This window comes from Apus apus, chromosome 7, assembly GCF_020740795.1.
Source record: "Apus apus isolate bApuApu2 chromosome 7, bApuApu2.pri.cur, whole genome shotgun sequence".
NCBI classification, from domain to species: Eukaryota; Metazoa; Chordata; class Aves; order Apodiformes; family Apodidae; genus Apus; species Apus apus.
The window spans coordinates 25,401,706-25,420,813 of record NC_067288.1 but is presented as its reverse complement, the minus strand read 5'-3'; the positions used below and the strand labels follow the sequence as shown (position 1 = coordinate 25,420,813).

Sequence of the window (19,108 nt, the reverse complement as noted above, 5' to 3'; positions counted from 1 at the left end):
GAGGCTGCCCCAGTCTGGCATCAGCTGGGCTCTCAGCAGAGTAGGATGTATGTTCTGCCACAGCTTGGTGGCAGCTAGTCAACAAGTGTAAAAGCTGTTTCACATCTCTGGGTTGCAGGATAAACTTGCCTTTGGTCTGTTACTTAGGTATTCTTCTCTTTCTACATGTTTGTTTTAGACCTGGATGTTTTAGTTGACATTCTTTACACCCTTCTGCTTTTTAATCTAGATCAGGTCTTAAAAGCTGGTTGGTATTTTCTTCTGTGCAGAGGGATACATCCTGAACCTTCCCATCCAACAGTTGCTTTTTGTATGTTGTGTCACTTTATGCACACAAGCAGCTTCACAGGGTTTAGAGGAGCTGCTTACTGGTCAGTGTTGTAGTTGCCTTTACAGTTAATTATACACTGTAGCCACTCAACAGTGCACAGTAACCAAGGCCTCAGATGAGTTTGCCCCCATCAGCTTTGTTTCGTGTGCCCTTCATTTGCATATGACTTGCAATAAACCTGCACACTTACACAACTTCTTCAGATACATACCAGAAATCCCCTTGGATTCTCAGCTTCTACTCCTTTTATGGTGATAACACAACCCAAAGACACTTCAAAATTCTTAGTATAGACCCAAGGAACTGCCAGGCCAAATCAATCTCATGTCAGCAGACATGCTGACAGCTCCCTTTCTCCCAGAAGCAACCCAACAAGGAAAAAAAGCCCACAGTTAATTCAAGAATGACTAGATTGCAGCTTAGCCATCTTGCTGCCTGGGAGCAGAGGTTGCTTTGTGCACCTGGGGCTGAACAGGCTTTAAGGAAGTGTCAGCTGGAGGCTCAGAAAAACCTTTCTATTGCCATGCTCAGCAGCAGGGAATAAAAGGGCAACAACTAAGAATCCCAGCACAGCCAGAGTGTCCTGTCTGTCATCCCGGCATTCTGAGTTCAGGAGTCATCTACTTCCAAGTGCACTTTTGTCCCCATGGCTGTTTGTCTGCCATCATATCTGGCCTGGATCAAACTGCTAATGAACTTCATTCATTGTTCTCACTTTCAGCTTGTGTAATGACTTGCTGTGAAGTGAGATATTATTAAACACAGATGACTGCAAGGTCATAATCCTTGGAGGTGATTAAACTTTTCCTAACTTTTGGCAAGAGGAGAGGCATTTGCATTATGCTGTTTCATTTATTTGCAACTAACCCAGTATTATGCTTAGTTGAGTTTGTCCAACCAGGAAAACCACTCCAGGGCTAATCCTTGACAACCGTGGATTAAAATACGTGGATTAAAACTTGAGACCTGAGGCTGGAAGATTCAGAAAGCCATAAAGGGGGAATTACAATGAGCAGAACTCTATCCAGAGAGTGGGATAAAAAGGGGAGCTCCACTGAAAGCTCATGCTCATGTCAAAGAAAGCAAAGCCCAAGGGCGAAGTTTATCTAAAAGGTTGCATCCCACTTCCAGACAGCTGTGTAAGTTGTCCGTGGAGCTAATTGGACAGGAAAGCTTGCTGTCCAGAGGGAACCAGGAAAGAACCGTGAAGTCACCTTGCCTCAAAACTATTTGGCATATTAACTCATTCCCCCTTTCTTCCTCCAAGAAACAAGTGCTGGTTTGTTGAGCAGTTTAGTCAAATAATCTCCATTTGCTTTTCCTTTCAAAGTTTGTCTAGCGGGAGGAGTGGCACCATTCCCGGGCCTGCCATTGTCCCGGGAGCACCACCCCTCCACCGAGGTGGTGATTCACTCCTGCCGCGCCAGCCCGGTGCCACCACGTCAGCATGTCCCCAGGAGGAGGAATCTCCACTGACAGCCAGTTCCTGTGTGGCTTGTCACAGGTAGTGGGGACAGGGTCCAAGAGTTGCCTGACCCTCTCCAGGGTGGAACGAATGTCACGGCACAATTTTGTAACGGCTCGATCTGTGGTACACTCCTTCCATCAGGGACCAAACAAAAAGCACAACAAAAAAAGAGAGAACCCCCAAACTTCTCTGTTCATAACTACACTGGAAGGAGGGACTGGCTGACCTGTGCTGCCAGCGTTCCAGGTTCTGACTCAGAACAGCAAGAGAGGCTGTCACACAGCGCCCTGTGCTGGCATTCATCCCAGGATGGGGCAGACCAGGCAAGGTGTGGGGAGCAGGCAGGTACATCCCAGGCACTGCAGCACCGAGGGGGTGGGTGCTGTAAAAGCAGTTGAGCATTTCTGGGCTGCTCCAGCAAAGGTGTCTCCTTCATTTCCCGCGCCCTTGCCCTGATGTGGGGGATAAAGGGGAGACAGCTTCCTAGAAATTTCCCCTTTCTTAAAAGAGCATGATCCCATGGCTGCTGCTCCAAGCCAGGCCAAGGGAGCCAAGGCCCACAGGAGCTGCAGGAGGAGCTGGACAGGGTTGGAGGGGCAGGGCCATCTGGACTGAATCTGGCAAAGGCTGCAAGTAACAGGTTGCTGCTTAGAGATTGTTGGTGTATACTTATTTTTGGACCATTTTGTACATGCACAGCATGGTGTAGGTAGACGTGCTGCAGAAATACTAATTGCTAAGAACTGCAGATGTTATCCCTGCTTTCTGAGTGTGCTTCAGGACACAACAAAACATGCTGTGCATGAAAGAAGCTACACGGGCAACATGGTCAATTTTGAATGTCACTTTATGGTGCTCTTTCTAATGTTATGAACAGTTTTCAAGCTCCCATTTGTGAGGATTTTGGTGCATTAGCCCTGTTAAAGAGAAGGAAATTCACACACATGTGGAGGACACAGCATGGGACATACATGCTGTTCGTTTCACACTGAAGTGAAGAAGCACCTGGGTGAGTGCTACCTACTAAAATAAGGAGGATTTTGTTTTCTCCTTGTGGTTGGCATGTTTTCACCTAAGTTCCCTGGACAATGACTGGTAGAGAGCTGAACCTGCTGCCCTGTGTGCAAACTGTATGTCTTTGGGATATAATTGTATCTGTGTGTGCCCAGTGCTTATAATTAACTTAGACAATGAGTCTTTTACACTCAGGGTGATTAGTATTATTACTACTTACAGTATTGCACATAGCAGATTATCATCCCTGATTTAAGTGCTTTGGTGCTGCTCTTGCTTTAGTAGTAAGTAAACCAATAAATAAAATAACTGGTTTTAGAAGAGAGGGAACTGAAAAGGTTGAAATTGTTTCCTTAGATCAATTGCAATGTGAGGATGCAGTTACTTGTATTAGAAATGTTGGGAGAGTAGTGGAGTGTGCATATTGTGCTTGATAAATGTGCTCGCATGACTGCTGTGAGAGAGTGAGATAGATCCACATGTCAGTAAACAAGATAAAGCATAACATCTGCTCTTCCCTTCCACCTCCGTGGGCCTGTGGGAGTTCTCTCCTGTTCCCTCATTTGCCCATCTATAAATCTAAAATAATACAGACCTCCCTCACTGGAAGTTGTATAAGCAACTCATGACAGTGCAACATTAAATCCTGGCAGGGAAGTGCACTAGGAGTGCCAGCAATGTTCACTCTATAAATTATAGAAATGTGGTGAAACAAAATGATAGACAGAAAGAATCATTGCAAATTCCCCTGTCTCCTTGTTACCTGGGTGCGTGCCTTCTCTTGGTTAGCCCTGACTAAGGAAGGGCTTTTGTAATGCTCCGGTACAGCTGGATAAACACCGGTGTTTCAGGGATGGCGTGAAATCTGGAATTGTCTTTGGAATTCAGGCTAAACAGTGGCTCTGCTCAGTGGCTCTGCTCTTGTGGCTGCAATAATGGGTTGTTAAATCAGGTAATCACTAAGCAGATGCCCAAGTGAGCCTAAGTCACGTTGTGTTCTTTGCATCAGATTGTGAGCATCTGCCCATGCCCACTTGCCTTCTGTGTTGGGGCTTCATAGGCCTTTTGGGTCACAATGTTTTTCTAGAGGGACCATCAGTCAGCAGGCAGAGGGAAAAGCTGTATCACCATCACCACAGACACCATGTTGGGTAGAGTGGAAGTCAAGTTTTGGAAAAGGCAGATGTCACATTTCCCAGAGCAATGAGAGGAGATAAAAGGATCTGAAAAGACTTTTGTAGGTGTCAAGTCTGTTAGGTTGTCTGAAGGGACTCGATTATTTTGGAAGTCCTTTCCAACCATGACAATTCTGTGATTCTGTAATGAGTCCAGGATTTTGTTAAACTATCGACTATTTCAAGTTGCCTGCACAAGCTGATACTTTGTGTAAGGCATCCATCAAAGCCTGGCTTGAAAGCAATAATTTTAGTTGGGGTCTTGATGGCAAATAAACATTGTCATTCTGGGTGAGGTTAGAAAATAACTCCAATGCTGAGTAGAATTGTCCCCTGGGCCATGGGGCAGATAGCTCTGGCTTGAATAGAGAAACTGTCTAGCATCTCTGATCTGTAGTGAGAAGAGGTGTTCCTCGAAGTTTCTCTGCATCTCTCCTATGATTGTTCCTAAAATGCACAGCTTGGCTGTATGTTAGTTACACAGCACTACTGCACTCTCTGGCTTTCTACATTCTTACAATACTGTTGGGGAAAATGTAGCAATACAGTGATTTACAGACTCCTTTAAAGTGGCTGAACTGTTATAAGCTTGTCCAAAGGCTGGTTGATCTATAAGATGGTCCAAAGATGGTTACTGAAGATCACCAGATGTGCAAAAAGCTTTTACAAGTAGACAAAGCAAGTCTTTGTCTTGTCTGGGCAGTGTCCAAGCTGAGTCAAAGTGCTTCACATCAAACACAATGGCACACCATGAGGAGACTGGGTGGGAAGGGAATGGTGCTGTGAGGGATGTGGCAGGGTGCAGACCCACCTGCACCCCCTAGTTTTAGGGCTCTGAGTTCAAAGGTGGTCCCTGGAGGCTGCTTAGCTGGTTACCAAGAGAAGACAAGAACCTTGCAAGTCCAGTATCCTTAGGTGGCTCCTGCTCCAGCTTCCCCTCACAAGGAGCTGGTTTCTCCTGAGGCTGACTAAGAGCCTTGTCTTTTTGCTTAGGCACTTGCTTAAAGCCTTGCAGTGGGAAAATGTGCTGCCATCTTTGCTGGCTGTTTGGGAAGCACTTCATTCATTGTGTCAGAGACAGATTTTAAACACCCACGACTTTGCTCACTTTCTTTAGTGGTTCCATCTGAAAGCTCTTTCAGTTTCCCAGCCAGTGCCAGGCCACAATTAGGTCTCTGATTTTGAACTTGGGGTCTGTTTATAGGATTTTAAAGCCAAGAGAGTCTGCTGCAACGTCTTTACCAGAGATCTCACTGGCAAACAACTCAAGAGAGATTGCAGCCACTGCCTCAGTTTTATTTTGTGTTGCCTTCTTACCACCGGACAGGTAGTTCCTGATGCCACAGCCGCTATCACCGGGCTTCAGAGTTAACAGTTTTACTGAAGTCAATTCCAAGCCGTGTAGAGAGCGCAGCACGGACAGCAAGTCAGGGTGGCAGCTGGGACGTCGTTCCCGGCCACCGCGGCTCCAGGAACGCTGAGGTGACCCACGTCGCCGGGAGCGGAGGCCGAGCTCCCGCACGGGTCCCGCGGCGGGCTCGGGCCGCCCGCCTTCCTTCCCCTGCCGCCTGGAGCCCGAGGGGCGGGGGGCAGCGCCGGGACGCCCCTCAGCCCTCACCCCTCGCCGGGATTCCCCCCCGCCCCGGCCCCGCCCCCGGGGCCGCCCCAGGTGCCGGCGGGGGGGCGGCTCCCGCCACGCCAGCAGCGGCCGTGAGACCGGCTCGGCTCGGCTGCGTTCGGCTCGGCTCAGTCCGGCTCGGCTCGGCGCTGTCTCTCCTCCGCCTCAGGTAAGAGCCGGGGGGGGCTTCTACCCCGCTCCGGTGCGCGCTGTCGGGGCGCAGCCTTCCCCCCGCGAAGTAGCGGCTGCGGCGTCGTCCCCTCAGGCTGCCCCGGCGTGGCGGGAACCGCGCCTCACCTCCCCGGCCCCGCCGGGCTCTGCAAACTCTTCCCGCCCTCCGCGGCCCCGAGCGGCGGGCTTGTCTCGGCGCTCCTTGGGACGGGCGCGTTGCGGGAGGGACCCCCGGCCCCGCGGAGCCCCCGCCGGCGGCGGTGCCGGGGGGTGCCCGGCGGGTCCCGGCTGGCGGGGCGGCTCCCGAGGTGTGCTGTGAGAGGCAGACCCTCAGGAGCGACGGGGAGCAGAAGGTAACAGCAGTTACGTCTCTAAAAGAAACATTTATCAGCAATGAGAGGTGATGCCGTGCTGCTTTGTCTTTGAAATACCCCGAGCCGCGGCGGGGAGGCTGGAGAGCGGGGCCTTCCTCGCTGTTTTCCAGCTGCTGTGTAACCTTTGTCAGTCCCCGTCACCCTGGGCGGTTGTTTGCTGCTCGGGGACTCGCGGCAGTGAGAACCGCACGGCATTTAGAACAAACTGCCGGGAAAGGCGGGGTTTCGTGGTGGCTGTCGCGGCGCGGTGAGAGGTGCCCGCGGGGCCCGGGGACAGCCCCTCGCACAGAGCCCAGCCGATCCGTCCCTGTCGTTTGGTTAATAAAAAGTATAAGCTCTTTCTTCAGGTTCTGCTGTACAAAAATACATATTTATTATTTTTTATTTTTTTTTTAGCCATGTGTTCTGAGGCTTGGTGTTGTTTTTTCCCCCGGTGTTGTCTCTGTGCTTGCCAGCAGAGCACGGCGGTGGTGTCTGGTGTGAGACAGAAACATATCCCGCTGTGGGGTCACAGGGAATGGCACTGGCACAAGCTTTCCCACCTCTTTGCCTCCCAAGGTTCTGTCTCCACGTAGTCCTTTCCTCACGAGCAGCGGTGTGTTTGTGCATCAGGTTGATCTGACCTAAATTAAGACTAACCTGACTGAAAAAAAAAAAAGGGGGAATTAATTTTAACCTGGATGTTCCCTTGGCCTGAGATAATATAAGACTGTGGCCTCAGAAGTTTAATTCATGTTTTTGTGCACTTCCTTGGTGGCCACCTGGTTTCAGCCTCCCCTCTTTTGTTCCTCATCACTCATTCCTGACCCAGCGCTGTACTTGTGGTTCTGATAATAACAGTTTGTGGGCTTCATAGTAGCCTGAATTAGCTCTGGGTTCCAACAAAACTCCTGTTTTAAGTAGGCTTTTTTCCTCCCTCTCCCTCCCAAGGTACAAATGTCAGTGTAACTATAGTCCTGATCTGTGTATTTGAATCTGTATCCAGATATGGGAGCACTCGTAGTGGATTACAGTGGGTACAAGAACATATGCTGCTGTGTGTAGGTGTATAACTAAAAAGCTTTCATTTCCTCTTAGTTGTGCTTGCTACCCTGGGAGGTGGTTGTATGTGCACGTACTGAGACCTTGGTGTGATTACTGCCTTCAGGACTGTTTTATTTGTAGTACAAGTCAGAAGAGGCAAATAAACCAACCTTTAAATCAAGGTTCCTTGGCAATTTTGGCAAAACTGTGCTGCCCTCTTTGCAGATCTGATAAATTTTTGGGTAATAAGTTGAGAATACTTACTATCTTTAGGTTTTAATAGCAGTAATTCTTGCCACATTTAGGTGTAGTAAACCAATAGGTGTAGCATGAGCTTGGTAGATGTTGTGTAATAGTCATGTTAGTTGACTTGTGTGTGTTTCAGATAGTTTTTGCTACTTTCATTCCATGATCTGGTGCAGCCCCAGATCAAAAAGGGCAGGTCACTGCATCAAGTTTCATGGGTCTTGCATCACACTGGCTGGTTGTAGTGCCCGGGAAGAGCACTCATGTCCACCTGATCCTCCTTAGTAATGTCCTACCTGTTCTCTGTCACTGCTTTGGCCTGAGGAGGCAGGTTTTTTTCTGAGGCACTTCTCCATGTCAAGCGTTGAGAAACATCCTCAAACTGGTAATTTCAAGTAAATGTGCTGTAAAAAAGTATCCTGTGCTTAAAGTTCTGCAGTATTTAGAGAGCTCTTGTGAATGTGTGCTTAGCTTAATGCAGGGTGGTAGTATTTGATCTTTAACGTAAGCAGTAAGACTTAAATTTGGAAGTGGTAGCTGATCAAAATTGTGAGGGTGCTTGTCCTAGTGCTGGTTAGCAGGTGGAGCATGGAGAACATAATAGCACAGAGAAACAAAAGAACTTATTCACCACAGATTTCTTTTTGGGAAGGAGATGGAAAGGCAGCAAATTAAACAGTTTTTGCACTGCAGGGGCATTCTGAGCTGGCCCTGCCTCTGTGTGGTTCTGGTGTACAGGTGGTTACTACAAGTCAGGACAGCAGCTTTCTTTTACTTATCAAGGAAAGTTTTTAAACCCTGTGATGCAGAAAATTCTCCATCTCTTGTCTCCTGAGCACTGGTGGAGGGGTGCCTACCAGAATCTAGCTCTGGATAGTGTGAGTTCCATCCTGTACCTGAACTTGCTTTATCTTCCACCACCATGGGAGGGCACAGTCACAGCTTTCTCCCTGGAGGGCAGTATCCCAAGGCAGAACATATCTGTGCCCTGCCTTCCAGCTGGGGACACAGCACAGTTGGGACAGATTCATCTTGTGTGTTACTGCGAGTGCTTTTATGTCACTGCTACTTCAGTGTATTCAGCAGTGAGATATTCAGAAGTCTGTCACTATTGCCAGTTCATTCTCAGAGAAACTGAGGCAGAACTGCAAGGCTGGAGAGCCAGTGAGAAGGAGACTGAAATCCATGATCTCAGCCATTGCTGCAATGTCTGTAACAGGAAGCAAGGGCTTTAATGATGGTGAGTTTTGTAACAGAAATCAACTTCTTCCGCTCCCACTGTTTCTTTGAAGACAGGGCTGGATTCAGGGTCAGCCTCAGCTAGCAGTTCTGTAGGTCTAGAATTGGCTGGCTCCTGGGATTCCCAATCAAGGAAGTAAATATCTTGTTCCATACATCCTTTGGGAGAGAGTTGAACTGGGCTCCGTTAGTGGCTCCCCTTTAGAAGGGGAGATTTTTTAGCTGTTAAATACTTTTTCTGTATCTTCTGGAGTAGTGTGTTTGCCAACATGAAAAGAGCCACAATGAAAACACTCATCAAAAAGAGCAGAAAAAGTGGGAGAGAACTTCTACATCTTCACATTTTTGGCATTGTAAAATTGGAGTGACTAATTCCTTCTTCCTGAGAGTTTTGTTATGGCTCTAAAATGGACTTTAAGGATGTTGAACATTATGCAGGAAATGGGAGAGGCGTGACTCCAGGCAGAGAGACATTTGGTGTGAGGAAAGCTTTCTAACAACAGTCCCATCCTGCTGCCTGACCAAATGTAGTTGTAAAGTTAGAGAGCTGATGGAAAAAGGGTGATATCCACAGGCTCTTAAGTTTTGTTCCACACCCGGGAAGTTCCTAGAAGACTTTTCCCAGCCTGTGTTCCCAAATCTGAATGGGTAATAATAATAAATAATCACCTACATTGTTTACAATTTTTTATCCTTCAGTTGTCATGCATATGTTGAACTCATTTGCAGTATGTGAATTCCTGACCAAATCCACTACAAGGATCTTCTTGCAAAGACTTCTGGACTCATTAATAAATAAATTTTAGTTTTTGCTGTCAAGATGAGGGATTCACATTGTTAAAGTAATAAACACAGACTTATTTCTGTTTACACCATCAAATTATTTTTGTTCTAGATCTAGCAATTGAGTTATTTGGTTGACACCTCAAAATCAAGTTTTGGACAGTACTGAAGTGTGAGCCAGAGGGAGGAACAGTTGCAGAGGGCAGGGGTGTGAGAACAGGAGGAAATGTAACCAATACTGGAAAATGTGCAATACTTAGGGCCAGAGCAAGGTGTTGTTTTGCCAAGTGAAGTGATTGTCAGTTGTGTGGCTCGTGAGAAGGGATTTGTCCTTGTTTGATTCAAATTCTGGTCTGGAGTAGGTGGCTACAGCTTATTATTTCCATAGAGTTTGGGACAGTCCATGTGTTTTGGCAGTCTCTACAAGGCCAGATAATGTAAGTCAAGATGACAAATGGTGGTTTATCCCTTTACTGGAGAGGAAATGCACCGGAAACAAAGTTGGCCTTTAGATTACATTATCCATGAAAAAGATTACGAAATTCTGTTACGCTTTTCTTCTCTAAATCTGGAATAACTATTTCTTTAGGGCAGTTATTTTTATATAGAAGTGCTGTAATTTGCAGAGGTCTTCCCATGTCCTGCTGTGGTTTGCCTTTACAGCACAGCAGACTTTGACCCAGGCTTTGTGCAAAGCACCAATGTATACAGATGTATTTCAGCTCCTCCTTGGTTCCATTTGCTCTCCTGCTTTTCTGCAGGAAAAGTGCAAGGACTCTAATCTGAGGTTTTGCATCCGCTTGTAGAATTTATCTGGAACTTTTATTTTAGTTTCATCTAGATAATTTCCCTTTAATAAATTTTGAACAGATGGCTCCAACTATCTACCTGTCACTAAATCAAACACTGTTTCTGTTCTCTTTATGTGCTGCGGGGCTTTACTGAAGGAAGCTCAGACCTTTACACAGCATTTTGTGCACAGTTAACCTGCCTCCTCATTAGTCTCTTGCATAATATTCTCATTATCCATCTTTATTGTAAACATTGTAATCCTTTTGCTTCTGTTTTGCGGGTTCAACAGTGTGGCCACTCTCTTGGTTCATACACTCATAGCAAAATCTCCATCTGTTTCATAGATCTAAATTGGTAGCTGTCACTTGCTTGCGGTATTTTTTAGCAGTTATATAGATTGCTCATGCTGTGTTTTCTGCCTCTGATAAATCTCCTGCATTTGTATAAGACTCCTTAAGGCCACAGCCTTATTGCCTTTGTGAGATTTATTCTTAGGATAGTATACATTAGCTGTAAAATAAATTCCATTACTTGATAGAAATCTGATTCAGGATTTAATTCCTGAAAAAAAAAAAATATTTTTTTTTTCAGAGGAGAGAGCACATGAGGTGAGTTTTTATAACCAAGAACTGACATAAGTGTGATTTGAGAGCTAGAATATTTTTTTATGTAGATGTGCTTTTTAATTCTTTTTGGGGAAAAAACCCACAAGGTATTAACTTTTTTTGAAAATAAGTTAACCTGCATGTGAGTAATGTCTTTCAAGGGTGAAGAAATCTTTTGGTTTAGCTACTTTTTTGTTTCTTCCCTACCACATAACTTCGAACAATGTATTGACTTTAGCACTATGTAGATGTTTGGGTTTTTTTTTAATTCTACCTTTGTTAGCCTCATTATTTCTGCTTTTACACAATAAGTGTATCTAGTAATCTCTGTTGTCCTTCTACGCTCCTCAGTGCCTACGGGTAGCCAGGAGTCTAACAAGAAGGGCTGTATTTGTGACTCTGCCCCTTCTCTTTTGGCCTGGTAAATGGGTGGTTAGATATACCAGTGGATTTTTAGCCAACCCTCTCAGCTTTAGACAGTCTGTGTGCTGCTTTCACTGAAGTTGGCTGTAGGCAGTAAATACTGCAGAACAGGGGCAGCAGTGACCACTTGTAGTGACTTGTAAGAGCAGTAACACTTTGATGGTGTGTGTTGCACTACAAAACAGTTTGATTCTTTACTGTTCCTTTGGTCACAGATTAAAGAGCACAGCTGTGTGGAGCCCTCTGTATGACACATTTCAGTGAGTACTGAAAGCAACAGAGGCTGGTTTGCCATGGAGGTGTCTCAGGGTGAGAGGCTTCTTCTTTTTAAACCTCGTTAGACCAACACAGAAAACAAAGGCAGGAGAGCCACCTTGATTGAGGAACATATTCTTTGGTGGCCAATAAGCTCTGATTATGCTTTTATTGCTTTAGAGCATTTGTAGCATATTCCTCCTATGTGGTTTCTATGTCTAATAAAAGACAAGCTCACACTGCAGGCTTTTCCCTCAATAGGGAAATATAAGGTATCTCATAGCTACATAACTGCCTATTCTGACAAAACTAGCTGGAAGTGGATGTGTTTGAGACCTTGTTCCCATTGCTAAAGCATATGGAGAAAAGAGGTTGTCAGTATTAGTAAGCTCTTGGACACAAAGGTGGGTTACCCAGGCAAAGAACTGTAAGATGCAAGGTCTTGTTGTACTGAAGTGTTCTCAAGGACAATCCGATCAGCAGCTTTTTCTTCTCCTGTGTAATGGGTTTTCTGTAATGCAGCTAAATCTTGCCTGAATAGGTATTTTATTGAGGGTTATTCCAAGGCAGTCAGAATGGAAACAGCCACGAGCCTCTTTTGTGCTCTGCGTGCCAGTCATATTTGACTTGGTCTTCTCTAACAAACCCCTAGTTAGTCTTCCTGTCCTTGGAAAGCAGCAGAGATGCTGCTGTTTTTGGAGTCATCCTAAGCAAGGAGCGTTTGCAGCCATGTCCCCAGAGTGCAGGGGGTCACGCTGCCAGCTACATGTTCCTTCACCCGAGGGGGAATAAAACCCTCTGGGAGTGATGGCTGTGTGAGTTGTGCCGAGTTGGATGGGAGTTGCCTGACACTGGCATGTTGTCACCTTTTCCCTCTGATGCTGGATCTCCACCAGGTGCAGAGGGCCTGCAGGAGATGTGATTTCATGGACCTTTCTCTTGGTAACATAGCAACTGCCATCGCTTCCCACCACTCAGTCCCCTCTGCTCAGCGCTCTCGGTGGTGCTGGATCAGGAACTGAACCAACTTTTAAAACAACCCTGAAAACCAGGAGAAGTTGTAGGAGGATTTATTATAAACTGGGATCTCTCTGATCTCTGCACCAGCTCTCTGCGAGGTCCTCAGGACTAGGGAGTGCTTGAAGCAGGGGTGGGACAGCAAGGGGGAAGGAGAATTGGGAGAAAGGTTCCTACTGGTTCCTGCTTCAGAATTCAAGCACAAATTCAGGGGAAGCCCTGAGAACACTTTCTGTCCAAATGCGGGTGGAGCACAGCTTCACTAATGATCTGCAATCAGAGGAGTAATTGGTAATTAGTACTGAAGTCCTTTCAGTTTCACTCTATTGGCTAGAGGAGGGGAAAGGGAAAAGTCAAATTTAAGCAAGGGGCTGGAATTTTCTTTGAAATTTGTGTTCTCCAGCGCTGCCTCTAATGATGGAAGGAGTCAGCCTGCAGCATCTTCAGCACTGTACAGTGGCAGACACAGGCCAGGGAGTGTTGTGCTTCTATGACAACAGCCCCGTGCTCTGTGCAAGTATTATTTGATCTTATTTTCTGCATTGTGCTTCTAACAAAGCTGCTCTAGCTGGCCACGTTCTGTAATGGCTTCTTTTAACCGAGATGTGAAAGTCGCATTTGTAGCCAGGTACATTTTTGATTGTAGCAATCTAGGGGGGTTAATGGAGGCAGCACTGTTTAATTTAAAAGATCAGCTTGGAGTGTGTGGATGGATTCTGCAAAGGCAGGGGCAGAAAGAAGATATTGATTCCTGTATGATTAGTGGGAGACTTCTTTGTTAAAGGTCTGCCTCTGAATCTTTAAATGACCAACCTTCAAGTGATGAGGGCGTCTCACTTCTTTCAACCCTGTATGGGCAGAATGGAGCAGTAGAGATTTTTAATTCTTTATTTTCCCTTCTTTAGCAAGCTCATGTATGTTCTCAATGGCATTTGTGGAACTTTTGTAGGTGTATGTGTAAGGTAAATTACTGAAACAGGAAACTTCTTACTATCTTCCAGCTTGGTGATGGTACAAATCAACTAATAGTCTAGATTCGTAGTTCTTGCATCTGAGATTTCTAACATTTTTCCTAGAAGTCAGTTGGATGTTGAATTCTTCATTTTAGAAATTCCTGTTAAGAACCACAAGCCATGGATAGAAGAGTCCTTTTCAATACACTAGTGAAAAAATGTACTTGCTTTTTCTGGGGTGCTTGAAAAGGACTATAGTCTTACTGACAAGTAGCTGAAGTTCAGAAGAGCATTTATCAGAATTGTATCTAACAGAGAATCATGGGTGGGAAGACTTTACTGCATTTAGTGCAGGTATCAACTATTGATCTACTGATAAAGTTCTTCAGAAACTGTCCTTGTTAATGCAGTCTGTGAATGAAATCTGCTGCACCAGCCCTTTTCTATGTGAGAAAGTTGCATGTTTTTAGTCAGAGATAAACTCATGCATATTTTACTGAAGTTTCAAGGGGGTTGGCTTTGGTTTGTTTCCCCTCTGTTGGGAATTTGAGTTGAATTGTCATGCCAATGGAAACTGCCTTTGGATGGTGTTTTGGTTTATAGTTGTTTAACTACAGTGGGTTTTGGTTTTCTAAGTGAGTGAAGTCCTGTGTGCAGGTGAGACTTGCTAACAAAAAAGTATTTGGGCACATGGACAGAGTAGACATTGGTGGGAGTTTTGTTTCCAGATTTGCCCATGAATCTGAGTTGAGGGGAATATTAACTTACTCCTTTGGATGTGTTTCTGACCCTGCACTCAAGTAGCACATGTCCTAGTTGGGATGAGTAGCTGCTAATCAGACCCGTATTGTCATTGCCCCAGTTTGCATAACCCCCTGGATGGTTATAAGGAGCCAAGACCTTTGCTTATTTGATGTGGGGTAGGTTTTGAAACAGCATTAGGGATTAAAAGTGTGGTGTATCTGTTAATTTTTCCTTTTTCTCCTCTCTGTAGTACTTTGGTTTATGTAGTTGTCTTCTGCTCTTTAGAGAGCTGAAACATCAGGGCTTTCTCCCATGGAGTTGTCTGAGCTGCATACATTAAAGCAGCCAGTGCTGCTCAGTGAGTTCCATCTGTCTTGATATTTCAGATTCTGCAGTTGTTTTTTGTTTCTTAATCCAATTCAGGGTCACAAGAGAAGGAGAGATCTCTGAGGCTGCATCTTCCCCCCTCCCTACCCCACAAACATCCCCAACTCTCACATCTCCTTAATAAAAAGGGATAATTTATCCATTCCAAGTGCTACCTGCAGCCCTGCTGAGCCCTCATGTTTTATGCAGGTGCTGTTTAGTTTAATTGCAGTCTTGAGAGCAGATAGGTTTTGGGCGGATTCAAAGTTTGCAGCTGAAATTCCTGGTGTTTCATCTTCTCCCATTGCTGCTTTTTTCTATTTATTTTTTTTCTTCTGTGAATGTTGAGGACAGAACTTTTCTGAGGGTAAAATGGTGGTGGTGCATGTGCCAGAAATGCAGATTTTTCCTAATAGTCATTAAAGGAATTATTTAGGTTTACCTGCCTTGGAGGATGCTTAATTAATTGCAGAGTTGGCTGTACTGTCAACAGTTTCAGTCCCTGGTTGCAGTATTCCAGTTTTTTTTGAGCAACAGCTGTGGCACCTTGCCACAGGAGTAAAGAATGCTGTTTCCCCACTAGTATTTGAACAATCTGCAGTAGCCATCTGTTATTCCTTTGAACACAAAGCAGTGCAACAGGTGTATTTTTTAAATTTGGACACCTTACCAGTACGAGTGGACAACAGGAATTTAAATCAGGATTTAAAAGAAGATTTCAAGGTGTGTTCCTCTTTCTTCAGCAAATACAGTGGTTATGACATTAGAAAGAAGTGAGATAAGCTAAGCATATGGTACACAATTCAGGAAAACGAAAACGCTGAACTGCTCTTAGATCTGTTCTTTTTCTGTGTTTGTCATTTTCTCAGATGGCTTCAGTAACGGATGCCAGATACAGGCAAAAAGATACTTCAGATCAAAATTTTGATTACATGTTCAAGCTCCTGATCATTGGCAACAGCAGCGTGGGTAAAACATCCTTCCTCTTCAGATACGCCGATGACACTTTCACACAAGCCTTCGTTAGCACAGTGGGAATTGACTTCAAAGTGAAAACAGTTTACAGGAATGACAAGAGGGTGAAACTGCAGATTTGGGTAAGTGCCAAAGTTTTACAAAAAAAAAAAAAGCTTTTTATTAATCTCATCAAAGATAGGGTGGTAAAAAGTATCTTGTCTGGAAGTAGATTTTAAAATTAATACAGATTGTGATTGTTCATAAATTTTGTGTGGCTTAGTATTTCTCCAGTGTAGCTGAGTAAGTTTTCTTCATGTTACTGTCTCACTCAGCTGGTGAGAATCCTGATACGGTCTTAAGCAGCTGCTCTGTGTTCTAAGGAGTCACTGCACTATTGAACTGCAACAAACTCAAAGCAGGTCTGGAGTCCTTTAGTAGAGCTTTTTGAGTGAGCACTAGTAGGTGGAGAAATTCAGTGAGTGAACTGTACACATAGCTTCTGCTGTCAGCTTGTGTCCTCCAAATAAGATCCTTGTACCTGCCTGCAACTCACCATAACCTGCCCAGCAGTGCCTAGCCAGCTGTCTTCATCCATCCAGGATTTCTCAGGGGGAAGGCAGAGGTATGCTTCAAACCATCTCTGCTGACATGACTTCTGGTAAATCACATGGGAAGCAGACTTGTGCAGGTAAGCTGTCCCTGTGCTCAGACACCCAGACATGGGAGACTTTCAGCCTTTTTGAGCAACAGCATCCTAACCAAGTTGTTTTGTTTTTTTTTAAAAAAAAAAGAGTTCCTGAGCTGCAGAGTGGTGGCAGACCAAGGTCAAGCAGTTGTCTCTCGCTCATTATGTTCCTTTTTATGGATAGCAATGTTTTTCTTTTATTCTACTTACTGGCAAATAACTATGGCAAATGCAGTTTATCCTGATGATGACTAAACTGTCTGTGTCCTGCTGAATTACTCAGTGTGTTTAAAAAAACTAAGCTCAGATTGCTGTGTTATGAAGTACCACAGGGCTTTAGCTGGAATTCCAGTCAACAAGGTTCTTTTATTCTCTTTTGCATAAAAATAAAAGATCTCAGGTAGAAGATATGAAGTGAGTATTATCTTAACTTAAAAGGATTTAGCTTACTAAGTCAAAGTAGCTGCCTACTTGTTGGAGAAACCACTACGTTAAGCTTAATCTTGAAGATGATTTGAAACTGCATAGCATTTCTACTCAAATCCTGCCCCAGCTAAGAGCATAGTCTTCTAACTGATCTGTAGACACTGGGTTTATAATAAATATTTCATTATTGCATTTAAATGTAAGTGATTGATTTTATTTCTGTGTTGCCAGGTACAAGATACAACAGATTATTTAATAAGAGATCCTTTTCATGTTGTGAAATTCTGGCATTGAAGCTAATGTGGATAACCTGACATGAATCTGTTTGATTTAATTTAAGGTTTAGGTAATCAGGATGTTTCTACTTCAGGCCCTGTAAAGAACTAAAGATAATTTCCATTGAGTTTGACTTTCTTGATCTTGGAACATGAAATTCTTTAGAAAATTGTGTAAAAGCAAGACAGAAGACACTATGAAACGTTTGTGATTTTTGCAAAGATACTGGGATTTAAATGGATTAAGCAATAATCTTAAATCTGTTTGAAACCATGGGGGGGTTGTAAAAGGATTTGATACAGAGATGTCAGGTGGTGCTATCTATAGGACCTGTAATATTTGAATTACCAAAAACACTGTTGATTTAACATTTATTTTCAATGAAGGCTTCATGTAAGTGTTTGGCAGGTCCTGGAGTGACTCGTGTTCTTTTTTCTTTCTCCTTGCATGGATCCCTCATGTGAGTCACAACTTAAGGACCTTAACAAAACCATGAAGTATGTACCTCTACAAAAAACACAGTCTTTGAGCTTATTTACCTCCTGCCTGTTCTGAGACTAAACTTGTAATTTCCATGTAGTGCATTGTACTTGAGGGTGCAAGTAGTTGTAGTGGGGCCATTAGCATGCCAAAGCTGTGTGTTCCTCTGTAGGAGGGAAGAGTTTTCTTACCAACCTGTCTTCCTATTACTTTAAAAAATGATTTAGAGCTGCTATTGAGTTTCTGTGAGTGTGAGACCCTGCAGCTCCATTGGATGATTTGCTGTTACTCACAACAATATTGATTTTTTTTTTAAAATTATTTTTTTTTCAGTTATGCTCCCCCTAAGTTTGATATTAAGTCTTACCTGAATCAGGTCTAATGTGAAACTAAGTGAAGAAGGAGAAAGCCTGAGTGTTTAAATTAACCTCTTCAAATGTCTATAAAATCCAGAGAGGAGCATTTCTAGGAAGCTCTAATGTTCTCTGCTCTGTGGAGCCAGGTCTCTTTCAGTTCCTGGGTGCTTGTGGAGCTCCCCAGTGTGTGCAGCTGGGGCAGACTGGAGCTGTTCAAGGGCTGTGGACAAATAACCGTGGTTTTTGTCCTAGAAGTTGAAGATGTGTGGGGAAGTTACTGCTGCTGCACTGTGATCCAGAGAGGTCAGTGATAACTGGGACTTTCTACGTTGACTTTGGCTGAGTTGAACAGAAGAGCAGCATATTCAGGTCTAGGACCCCAGCTACAAAGAGCAACTTGGGTTTTCTTAAAGCTGGGGAAAATTCACACTGCTTCAAGTGCCAGGCAGCTGCACATGAAGACTAACAGCATGTTGCTGTGTCAGGTCTTTCTGGCCTGTTTCTCAGTTAATACCTCCAGTAGAAATTGATGGGCGTTTTAAACTGAAGTTCTAGCTTTTGTGTTTGTGCTGAGTTTGAGGAAGTCTGTATTTTGTGACTCAGGTTTTGACAAGCTGTCAGGTTTAATGATCAAAACAGAATGCTGCTCTCTTCAATTTTGATGTTGTTAATGGGCCTCTTGTTTTGTTGACATCAACACCTCAGTCACCCAAACTGGCATTTTAATAAGATTCCTAACAGTTGTGCTAGTGACCTAGCACTCTGGAAAATTATCTGCTTTGAAAAGACTTGAAAGGAGTATCTCTTTCTCTTGAGTTCATGAGGAATGGGACACAGCAAAGACATTAATGTTGTTTTTAAGGTAGAATGATAGATCTGCTGGTAGAGAAGAAAACAGTGAAATGGCCCAGAGAAGGGTTATGTGAAACAATGTTCTGTGGGTTTTTTCTTTGTTAAAAAACTCCAAGATCAGTTGATGGTGTTTTAATTTCAAGTCTTTTCTGTCTTGTTTTGGAGTGGTGGTTTTACATCAATTGAATAAACTTTACTGAAAGGTTTGCTTCGTAGTTGGATGAGGTTTGGTGCCTTACACATTTCTAATTTAAAATAATACTTATGTAAATAATATATATTATGTATGTATTCTAATATTTACATAAATGTAATTCCTGGATAGAGTTTTTTATGCCACTTTCATCTGTAATAATACTTTCATATAAAGCAATATTTTACAATATATTTGTAAGAAGCTGATTTATAATATTTCTCTCCATGTGGGGTGTACATGTGGATTATTTCTTTCTGACCAACAGTTTGGTATTCCCAGAGTT

The 19,108-nt window shown here is 44.0% G+C and overlaps 1 protein-coding gene across 3 annotated transcripts in view; it reads left to right on the top strand.

Moving 5' to 3' along the window:
* Positions 1-5,685: 5,685 nt before the first annotated feature.
* Positions 5,686-19,108, top strand: part of RAB3B (RAB3B, member RAS oncogene family) — a 44,835-nt gene continuing 31,412 nt past the window's right edge. The window contains exons 1-2 of one of the 3 annotated variants that reach the window (XM_051625483.1): positions 5,686-5,775; positions 15,467-15,694. In XM_051625483.1, coding sequence (XP_051481443.1) covers positions 15,467-15,694 — 228 coding nt within the window. In that variant the 5' untranslated portion in view covers positions 5,686-5,775. Of the gene's footprint in view, positions 5,776-13,117; positions 13,163-15,298; positions 15,321-15,466; positions 15,695-19,108 lie in introns of those variants that run through there. The other 2 variants (XM_051625484.1, XM_051625485.1) reach the window with 2 other exon arrangements.